The sequence below is a fragment of the Pelodiscus sinensis genome, chromosome Z, assembly GCF_052426305.1.
Source record: "Pelodiscus sinensis isolate ZL-2025 chromosome Z, ASM5242630v1, whole genome shotgun sequence".
Classification (NCBI taxonomy): domain Eukaryota; kingdom Metazoa; phylum Chordata; order Testudines; family Trionychidae; genus Pelodiscus; species Pelodiscus sinensis.
In genome coordinates, this window is record NC_143085.1 from 5,311,368 (window position 1) to 5,322,806 (window position 11,439).

The 11,439-nt window shown below is 46.0% G+C and overlaps 1 protein-coding gene across 1 annotated transcript in view; it reads right to left on the reverse strand.

Annotated features, from left to right (window-relative positions):
- Nucleotides 1-11,163, reverse strand: part of SLC5A1 (solute carrier family 5 member 1) — a 47,310-nt gene extending 36,147 nt beyond the window's left edge. Inside the window, exons 1-2 of the mRNA XM_006125423.5 lie at nt 10,760-11,163; nt 8,151-8,222 (exon numbers count right to left, since the gene is read on the reverse strand). Of these exons, the coding sequence (XP_006125485.3) occupies nt 8,151-8,222; nt 10,760-10,846 (159 nt within the window). The 5' untranslated portion in view covers nt 10,847-11,163. The remainder of the gene's footprint in view (nt 1-8,150; nt 8,223-10,759) is intronic.
- Between the last annotated feature and the right edge of the window lie 276 nt (nt 11,164-11,439).

Sequence of the window (11,439 nt, forward strand, 5' to 3'; positions counted from 1 at the left end):
AAAATGTCCAGTATTTTCTGTTTTTCTCGGATGGAAGGCCGGTGGGGATGTTTTCCCCCTGCCACATCTGGAGGGGAGGGGCGGGGGTGTCTCTTGGGCCACTTTAAAAACTTCCCCTGGCCTCCGCTGCAGTACAGCCAGATACTTCCAGTTCCTCTCCTGCACGTGGGAGAGGCAGGCACAGGAGAGCGGGAGGGAGAAGTTCCACATGCTGGAGCCCTGCAGTGAAAGCAGCTGCAGCTCCTCCCCAGGCTCAGGCGGCTGCTGAGGCTGCCAGCAAAACTCCTTTTGCCATCAGCAGGTGTGTGGGAGGAGAGGAGGGGGAAGGAGGGATCTGTTCCCAGAGCGGGAGGGAAGAGAAGCCCCTGAGCCCCTTCTCTGCATTAGGGCACCTTTGGGAATGAAGGGGAAGCCACAGTAGGGCCAACTTCTCCCCCACTGCCCCCCATCTTCCATGAATAGGCTGGCTAGCCTCTGCCAGACTGGAGCCTTACCAGTTACGGAGGCATGCAAACCCACAACCCGCAGGACTGGAGGGAAGGGGGGGGAATACTTTGCAGGAGTGCAAAGGATGAGAATCACCCCCAGCCCCTCCCCTGCATGGGGTGCATTTAGGAAGGAAGGGGGGGCCACAGCGAGGCAAGCCCCAGACCTCCTTCCCTGCAGAAGGCTGGCTGCAGCAAGGAGCAGTGTTGTGTAGCCCTAGCTAGCCCTATGCTGGCCGCAATGCCTCCTTAACTGTTAAGGAAGAATGCGGGACCTGAGAGAAAGGCTTGAGGGGGGGGGGAGAATCCCTTGCAAGAGGGGAAGAAAGGGAAGCCCCCCCACACACACACTTCCCTGCATAGAGTTAGGGTTGCCAGGTGTGCAGTTTTCACCTGGACAGTCTGGCAATTGCGCCTTCTGTCCAGCAAAAAAAATACCAGATACACAAAATGTCCAGTATTTTCTGTTTTTCTTCAATGGAAGGCTGGCGGGGACATTTTTCCCCTGCTGTGTCTGTTTTTTTTTTGCATGACCAATGTCCTCACCATGTTCGAGAATTTTCCTGAAAGTATCTGCCAATCCTAGTCCTTGCAGGGCAGGGGCAGGGGAAGGGCCGGAGGAGACTTCACACACTTCCCTCTGTGCCCAGACCCTAACTGGCCTGGGGGTGGAGGGGTGGGAAGCATGAAGTCTCTTGCTCTCTGCCCTCCAGGGCTGACTCTAAGCGCCGCATACTTCCCCATCCCTAGGCCCTGCCTGGGGGCACGGGAGTGGCAGGACCTCCACAGGCCAGATCAACTCGCTTCGCAGGCCAGAGCTGGCCTGCCGAGGCCCTTTTGCCCACCCCAGGCTTAGCATCTCTGCGAATCTCATTGTGCATCTAAAATCACATTCTGCATCTAAAAATCTCATTGTCCATCTCTCTTTAAATGTTCTGCATCTTGCATTATTAGGTAATTTTTAAGTCCCACACAATTCTTTTACTAAAAGAGAGGGATGTGCATCTCTCAAGAATCATAGGCTTTGTCGCACTGTGGAATCACCCCTGCATCTGCCCTCCTCCCCACTTCTTGCAATGCAGTTATTTACCTCTTCACGCCTTCAGTTGTTCAGGCTTGAAGGGATTTCATACAAGCAGAGTGTGTGTGAGAACAACCAGTTTGATGCTTTTGCCCTTCCAGTCTCAGATATGCAGGCACCTGATTCAGTGCCTCCCATCTTTGGGAAGAAACATCAGACTGGTGAGCGTTGGAGAAATCTATAGCTGTTTGATTTACTGCATTGTTTCTTTCCTATCAAAGCTACCATTGTTGTTCACCCTAAATCTGCCTCTAGGCCAAGACTAGAAGTACCCATTCCACTTAGGGACAAAATATTTATTCTCAATGGCCACCCATTGACTGCTTACAACATTATTAAATTCAACACACAGGTAGCATTTTGAGTATACAATAATCCACTGGACACAACGATCAGAGAAACTTATCCAATGGGCAACAGCAATGTGTGACTGCAATAAACTGGGGTGAAAATTATCTGAATGTCCTGATTCTTGACTGCTGAATGTAAACTCCTCGTTTACTCTTGCCCTAAGCGTTGATCTGTCTGACCGTAAGTTAAAATGTCACTGACAAGAGAGCAAATTTAATTTCTTTTTTCAGGATAACACACTTTAGTTTGCTTATATTTCCCAGTTACCATTAACTAACCTCTTTGCAGTTAACAATAACTTCTGATCCCCAGAGAATTTGTGTTCTTTGGCTTCTCTGCTTCGTTAACACTTACTTAAGAATAGATTAGGTTCTGACATCTCTTTGTGAACCACACAGCTCCTTGGTATTTAAAACCTTGCCTTGACATTTTTATTATTGTGTATGTTTATTTCCAAGGCCCTGTCAATACTGACAGATTAGCCACTTACCCAGGGTATCAAGATTTTTGTTTGTCCAAGAACAAAGAAATACTTCCCTACAACTGGTAAGACAATGCACTGCCTTCAGCCAAATATCTGTTTGAACTCCTCACCCCTCTACCTGAGGAGGGTAGGGAAGGAAAATTCCATTTCCCTGGTCAAAGGTTATGAAGTTGAAAGTTGGCTTTTGAAAGGAGCCAAAAGTAGCTGGAAGATCACTTAGAGCCCATAAGGGGCTGATATCTTTTACTGAACCAATTTCTGCTCATGAGAGAGACAATCTTTCCCACTTACACAGAACTCTTCTTCCAGTCTGTGAAAGGTGCCCCCAGCATCACAGCAAAATGCAAGGTGGACTAGATTTTTTTAGCACCAGTAGTTCATATTGCATGTACCCATTCAAGGTAGATCATCCCATTAGCACCTCTGCAGTCTTAGGTCATACATGTGTTTCCTGAACACCTGGGCCTGAATCCCCAAGAATAAAAACAGAGCAGGTGGACAGAAAGGTCACAGATTCCATGGCCCCTGGGAATGAACCGTGGTGCATTTATAACTCTGACAAACAAGGACAATGAAAAGCTTAAAAAACAATGAATAGTCTACTAGCACCTTAAAGACTAACAAAACATGTAGATGGGATCATGAGCTTTCGTGGGCACAGCCCACTTCTTCAGATGACCAGAGTGTTAGAAGTCCAGATTCAAGAATAAATAAGGATATGAGGAAGGGGGGGTGGGAGAGAAAGAAAAAAAGAAAAGAGGAAAAAAAGGAGGGGAGGAAGAAAAAAAAGAGACTGCAAGTAGATAATCTTCAGAGGGGTGGCCAAGTTAGTCTGTAACAGGAAAAACTTAAAAAACAACCAATAATCTAGCAGCACCTTAAAGACTAAATAGTTACAAGAGGCTGATAAGAACCATTAGTACCTCCATTGTTTGGTTGGTAGCTTAAGTCATCAGATGTGGAAAGTAGTGTGCAAGCCAGGCAATGTCTTTGTTCATACCGTTTGCATAAAAATTGAACTTGTGACTGAAGTTAAGTTCCAACCCTTCTCTGTGTATTTGGCTTGTAGAATTTGCCTGAAACAAAACTTTGACTTGGAGACCCATTAATGAGTGTCCAGGTAGAGTAAAGTGTTCTCCAACAGGTTTCTGTGCGTTGCCTTTTTGGATATCTGATTTGTGTCCATTAATTCTTTACCATAGAGATTGCCCAGTTTGGTAAATATACATGGCAGTGGGGCATTGTTGGCATTTGATGGCATAGATCACATTAGTGGATGTGCAGTTAAATGAACTTCTGATTTGGTGGCTGATGTGGTTGGCTCCAGGGATGAAATCGCTGGTATAGGTGTGTGGGCAGAATTGGTACCAGGGCTGATTGCAGGGTGGATTCCTCGATGATTATGATGGAGGTATGTTGCATGGTTATCGGAAAGAATTTGTTGTGAGTTTCATCAAATCCTCTCATTATCTATTGAAACTACTGAATCTAATCCAGTAGAACTCTGCTGAGTTAAGAGGAGCAATACTAATGGATTAATTGGGCCCACAGACTGGATAGAAAAGCTAACCAATACACAATATGAACCTCAACATGGTAAATGCCAATCATCCCCAATTCCCATTAAAGTCATTTTCTGAGCCAAACATTTGAGTCAAAAGTGGGCAGATTTTGCCCAATTCAATTGCATTAACCCCCTGTACAGTTAGAGATGCTAGCCACAGAAGAGAAAGTGATTTGTCCATTCACATAAAGCAAGTCAGTATTAGGGATGTAATACTGTAGTCGATTAACCAATTAGCACAAGCATATAGGTTAATGCTATAGACTACACGCATTGCCCTCTCTCCCCCCACTAGTACATTTTTTAGCAGGCTGGCCAGCAGCCCAGCTGCATTCTGGCTCACAATGGTCCAGAATCTACTCCTGCTGTGGTTCTGCATTTAAATTAGAACCCAAGTGAGTAGGCAGCCTGGCTCAGTTCCAGCTTGTGCTGGTTCCAGGAGCTCAATGCTTTCCCCCTGCCCATGCTCCAGACAGGGACTGGTTTTTCAATTGGCTCCCCTCGCAGACCAGCTCCTGCCTGGCACCCTGCACTGCTGCCTCTGATACAGAGGCAGCAGTGTGGAGTGGCAGGGGGCTTCTCAGGAGTGGGGCCTGAGTGCACTGGCTGCTTGGCCCTGCCCCCGGGGACTATAGAATAACTGATAGGAATAGAGTAACTGATAGGAATTCATGAGGTTAATCTTCTGTTGAATAAATCAATATTTAACATTACTAGTCAGTATCAGACACCAGTTCATAGGGCTGTCAATCTCTTGTCCAGAGAGACAAGGAGGGTGAAGTAATGTCTTTTATTGATAATATATTTTTATTATCTTACCCATCTTGTCTCTCTAATAGCCTGGAATTGACACAGCTACAACTATTTTGCAGATAGTCCTTCATCTAACTTTTTAGCTTACTACTGTGCCATTAACTTTAACAGAATAACTGTTCTAATCAGGAAGTAGTCTTTGAGAAGCCACAACAAGTGACTTCCATGCTTGTGGAATCAACAAAGAAAAGGGAGAAAACACCATTCTCCTCCCTTTTCTTAATCCTCAACCTATGCCTGTAGCTGCTAAGCATAGCAGGGAACAGCATGACAACTGAAGGCATGAAACTACTCCAATGAAAACTTAATTTCTATAACAGTTTAGAAATATATTTGCTTTCATTCTCTATTGCTATGTCTACACTACAGAGTTTTTTTGGAAATAGGAATAAGGAATAATTCCTTTCAAGTAGGAATAAGGGATACTCCGGAAAAGGGCTTATTTTCCGGAGAATCGCGTCTACACTGGCGCTTTTCTCCGGCAAAAACCCTGAGCCGGAAAAAAGCAGCAGCCATGTAAATGCAAATGCCGCGGGGGATATTTAAATCCCCCGCGGATTTGCAATTCCGAAGTGTCTCATTAGCATCCCTTTTCCGGAAAGGGATGCCAATGTAGACACAGCCTGAAAGAACAGAGGGGTTTTCCCAGTGTAGGTTTTCCTCATTCTACGAGAGAGAATGTGTTTTGTGCAAGAGTTCTTTCGCAAAAAGGTGTATGTGGACGGGGAAGGGGGGGTGTTGTGCAAAAAGAGGAAAGAGGAAAAAGCACAGATGCTCTGGTGGCCATTCTGTGCATAGCAATCAGAGCTTACTTGCGAGAGAGCATCCATGCAGTCTGGATGCTCTCTTTCCCAAAGTGCATCACTTTTTTGATGCACTTCTGCAGTGTGGATGCTTTCTTGCACAAGAAGATTTTGCAGAAGATCTCTTCCAATAAAAGCTTCTTGCGCAAAAAGCCTGCACTCTAGACATAGCCTCTGTCAGAAAGCAATGAATCATGCAGGCATGTCGCAGTATGCCATATTGAAAAGGGGTGGGGAGGCTCTATTTATAATGCAACATCCACATCTACAGGGTCCCCTGGAACTTCCTCACATAGTTATAATCACACATGGCACTGTCCCAGGGTGAAACCAGGAAGTGGCACTTGGCTAAAATATTACATATTGCATTTGCTGCCACAGCGTGACGCTGGTATTTCTGGGTTTGTTTTAACTTTTAATATTTGCTCCCCTTCTATCTATTTGTACTAGTTTGCCATGAGTCCCACCCAGGCTATAAAACTAGGGAAAGAGTTTTTCAGAATTTGACATTCCCTTTCACAGAGTATTGTCAGTGCAGTATTGTTAATATAAAAGTTTAGCTGGGGATTTGAGTGCTTGCCATGTCTTTTACTTTACTGTTACCTGATCCTGCGTAGATAGGAAAAGATTTCCTGTTATGTTTGTGTTTCACAGCCAGGGATTAATGAGATGGTACAAGGATAGCACAGGAATGTAGATCCTTAGCTGCCAGGAGCTCACAGAAAAGGGAGACAAAGGAGGCTTGAAGCAAAGGCTGATCCTAGAGATAATTCTGGGAGTGCAGGATCATCCCCTCTGGCCTCAGATCCGCCTCCTACTGGGGCAGGAGCTCAGGTGATGCAGAGCTGGCCACATTGCTTTGTATCCCTGGGAGAGCCCCCCCATGCCTGAGGAATTCCCAGATGTGGCTTTAGAGCCTTGCAAGGGGGTTTACCCAGGCCTGAGGGTTCTGATCCAGGGTGGTTTTGTGTTGCAGACTCTGGGTTGGATTCCCCACCGCTTGCACCTCGTGCCTTCATTTGCATCTGTAGAAGGTGACAGTGTTTTATGCTCACTAATCACAGGTATAAAGAACTGCGCAAGGTGCCAAGCAGCAGAGAATCAGGCCTCCTGCATTTACTGTCAAGTGGGCAGGGGTCCTGATTCTAGTCTTGCCAGATGCTTTCACCCAAAATCCCGCACATGGCGGAAAAAAACTTGGTTGAGCAAAAAAACAAAAACAAAAAAACACGAAAACAGAAAAAAGGTAACTGCGCCTATAAGATTCCCCACGCTCCTCGCTTGCCGCCGCCAATGCCAGACGTGGCAAGGGAACAATGGCCCCACTGGCCTTCCTTCCAAGAAAAACAGAAAATACCAGACATTTTACATGTCCAGTACTTTCTGGGGTTTGTTACCAGACAGGCGCCAGAAATAGCAAACTGTCCAGGCAAAAACCAGACACTGGGCAACCCTACCTCATTCACCGCTGCATTATCCAGTTTCATGGCAGTGCCACTCTATTGAGTAAGCAAAACAAGTGTACCTTAAAATAACTTTGAGATCCTTTATTTCCCAATGGTTTCTATTAGGACTTGGATTTCCTCAATCCTTATCTACTGAGGAGATCCTCTTCCTGCTGGGAAATACAATGCTCTTATAATTAAAATGGCAGCCCCAACCCCTCCCCAGTTCAGGCAACACTTAGGGGAGATGCTGGTACAGTGGCAGGGGATTCTGATAACTGTTCTGAAAGTCCCCACAGTCATGAAATATTTCTCTAGCTCTCTAAGGTCTCAGTCTCGTGACTGGATTCATCTGGACAAGAGAGTCTTGTATCAAGACCAATTCAAGAGCACACAGGTCCAATTGCAGGATCAAGGCTTGCAAAGGTAACAAATCACTGAAGTTTTCCTTCCAAGCTCAATGGCAAAGATGCTCGTGAAAGTACCATATCAGTGACACCTAGTCAATGCATCACATTTGTCTAGAAGGTTTTCTGCTTTGCCAGGCAGCTTCATTCGCTAAAGAGAAAGTGACCTAATAGAGAGAGCACTGGACTAACTCAGGTGACTGGATGCTATTCTCAGCCCTACCACTGGGCTACTGGATGATTTTCAGAAAGTCACTTCGCCTGTCTGTGACTCGGTTTCCCCCATCTTAAAACAGGGCTGATGATACTTAACCGCTTCTGTAAAGAGTTTTTTGCTCTACAGCAGAAGTGAGCTATATAAGTGCTAAGTACTGCTATTATAAACGTACACTCTGATTAGTTATCAACAATTTATTGTGAACATTCCAGGGTTGTCTCGTTGCCGTGTTACAGCCAAGGACTAGATTTGCACAATCACAGTGGAGGCAATAACAGCAGCACCCCAGAAACCACACCTACAAATCAATTCCTCCCTGTACCTTGCACCTAACAGCGATCACCTCACATGAGCCTGGCCCCTTGGAGGAAAACTTTAGTGGGTCCGAAGAAAATAGTAAGTACAAGGCATTGAGTTAAATGCTGAAGCAATAAAGTGATGAGCAGCCTAACATGCCTAAGGAGTGAAAGTACACAATATAGTACACAATATAGACTCACCGGCCACCACACCATACTCCGTCCAGCTAGGAAGAATCCACCCACAGTCCCTCGGTTTGTTGAGAGCATAGCCTGGAAAAAGAATAGTTAAAATTTTCAGCTCCAATAACCAACTACCAGGGCAGTGAAGAGAAAGGAGAATCAAAAGGACCAAGAAAAAGCTTAAAGAGAATAATATAACCTGGCAATGGCTGACTAATTGATTCTTGCATCCATCTGTAAATTAACCACTCACGCTTTTATTGCTTCAACTTTTATTACAAGAAGCCTGCAAAATCCAGCTCTAAATACCGAACATGTTAAAATATAATGAATGATACACTAAAAATAAAGCACAAGAAATGTCTCACTGTCCACAAGGTCAAACTGCCACTCATGGGAGTACCGCTCCAGGGGAGCAGGCCTCAAAACGAATGATGTAGCATGAGGTTTATGTTCTTGCACTAGAAATAACATGTCCAGCTTTCTCACTCAATACTAGCATGCTCCAGAGTTTTCCCTGCAGGAATCCACTGCCTGACAATTTAACCTTTCCTGTTCTGTCTGATAAGATCACCAAGGGGACTCAAATCCATCTTGATACCTTCTCAGAGTGGCTAGTTAAGAATTACTTTCCTCACTCTCAGTTTGTATTTATCAGGAGTGACTTTCTGGGAAGTTTCCCTCATGTTTTCCACAGGGCCTGATCCAAAACCCTTAGCAAATAATGGTATTCCCAGTCCTTTGGCTGAGGCCCACAGAGAGAGAGTAAGTGAGCCAGATCACTGACCCTAATAGAGAAGCAAGAAAATAAACAGGGGCATGATTCACTACATACAATAGTTGAACCAAAAGAGACATTTAACACAAAGATTTTTAGAAACTATTCAGAACTAGAAACTTCCACACTCCAGTGCCTGACCTGCCACCTGCCAGCCCTCTTCTGCCCCAGGAGTTCATGGTACAAAGAATTACAGTCATTAATAAATTACAATAATCAAAATTCAGGTCACATTGTACCTGTAAGGCACAAGCCTGGTTCCCTTTCAGAGCTCCCCAAGAGCCAAAGGAAGTGTTTTGCTACACCGCTCCTTAGAGGAGAGCGTGCTACATCTGCCTGGGTCTATGGCAGCCTGGCTAGCTGGTGTGGGCTGATGCAGGGCTCATGGTTCTGCCTTTTTCCTCATTCTTCCCGGCTTTTTGAGGTTGTTTGCACCCCAGCACGGATGTGAAATGAAGAAACAGTTTCATGAAAGGTCTGGGACCTCACTTGTGTTTGGCCTTGGGGGGCGGGGGGCGGGGGATAAAAGGACAGGCTGTCTGGTACAGTCCAACCCCTGGTGTCCAATTCACTCAGCCAGAGGGACCAGGGCAGGTACTTCACGACTTCAAAGTGCTGAACAAACATTAACTAGTTCACAGGCCTCCAAAGTTAAAATCACTTTTCAAAACTCAGGCTGCTAATGCAGACGATTTTGTCTGCAGCTGCCTGCTCTGTTCTTGGGCATGGACGCCTGGTGATCTCCGGGGAGCGCACAGCCGCTGAAGGGCAGGGCTCCCTGTCTCGCTCTGCTTGCTGCTGGCTTCTCCAAGGGACGAGCAGAATTCTCCCCAAGGACGGTCTCTGATCTCTCCTCCGAGAGAACACACTCTGCTCCTGAAAGGGGCATCAGCTCTTTAACCTAGTGGCACACACGTGCGCTCCACTAAGGCAGCATCAATGCAAACACTCTCTGCCCTTTCCCTCTGAACATTGCAGTATCTATCAAGACTTATTCTAGTAGGACAATATATGCCTCTCATCCACACAGTGAGAAACATTTCTCTAAGGCTGCACTTTGTGTACTTCCCTCTGCATCATGAGCCTGCTTCTGCCAGAGACACAGTCCTATCTGGGCTTTAAACAGAAGAGACCCCAACCACAGCAGGACTCCGCACTGCTATATGTTCTCAGAGTCTAAATGCACCTGCTCTGTGCAGTGAAATTTACTGACGGAAAGCTGACCTTGTCGGGGGTCTCATCCATTTCACATCCATCCTGCAGCAATGCCCATCCGCCGCTCCATTACTGTCTTTCCCCAACCCTCAGCTCTACTCTAGTCCCCTCCATTTGCAATTCAGTCCAGTGCTCACCCCCTTCCTATCTCAGTTCACCCCACTGCAACCCCCATTTACCCCTCCTCTCGCACTTCACCCCAGTTCCTACCACCACCAATCCCCAGAGCAGTCTCCTCTGCTCCAGTGCCCCAGAGTCCATTCCCATCCCGTTCCCACCTCTACCCCCACTCTGTTTCTTACCAGGTCCTCACTCTCATCTGCTAACAAAGCCCATTTTACCATTATTCCAGGCTCCATCCATTGGCCCTTTTTAATAATCCCAGCCCCATCCATACCCGTCCTTTACCCCGGCCCCATCTATCCTGCTTTGCACTACCATCTCATCCTCTTCACCCCCAATTCAGGTCTCACGCCAAGTCCGACTGTCCTGCTGACACCCAAGTTAATCCTCATCCTGCCATCTCCCAATGAAGCAGCAGGGAATGTATACCATGCCATTTTAATTTATTATGCCATTTCCCCCAACAGCCAGTAAAGCACGCTTCCATTAAGAAAGAAAAATCCAGACGTACCCATAGTCCCACTGCTAGGACCACCACGAAATAGATGACAATGACTGAAATATCAGCAGGGTTATTGATTTTTTGGGAGGAGTCCATCTTGCCTGCTTCTCCAGCTCCTTTCCTCCTCCTCCGCTTCTTATATCCTCTCTCCCAGACTTCGGGTTAATGATAAACTCCTGTCGTCCCCCTCTGTCTTGTATAATAGATAACTTTACATTCACTTTTTTTTTCCTTATGGGTACAGATCGAAGCTGATGCTTTTTCTTCCGCTGTAATTTTTCTCCAAAGAACTGCCCCTCTATGACAGCGGTTGCTGATTTCAGAGCCAAAGACCAACCCAAATTCACATCCCCTGCTCAAGGTGCTCAGAGTTGTTCCAGCTGTAGAGCAGGTGTCTGGCAAAGAATGAGCTGTAGAAGGAGTGGCTTGGACATAATATATCTAGTGTATTCACCTCACTGTTTGCAGATACTCCTACTGGAGAGGTTGTTCCTGTAAATCTGGTCATGGAATTAATTGTTTCCTTGACAAATTGATACTTAGAGCAAGCCCAAAGAAAGGGTGACTGATACCTGGGGAAACCCCACAGCTTCATGAGCTAATTCTCCTGATCTGCCATCTCTCATCCCAGTAGGAACACACAAAGGAAGTACAGCCCAGCATAACTGGAATAAGACCATAGGAAGACA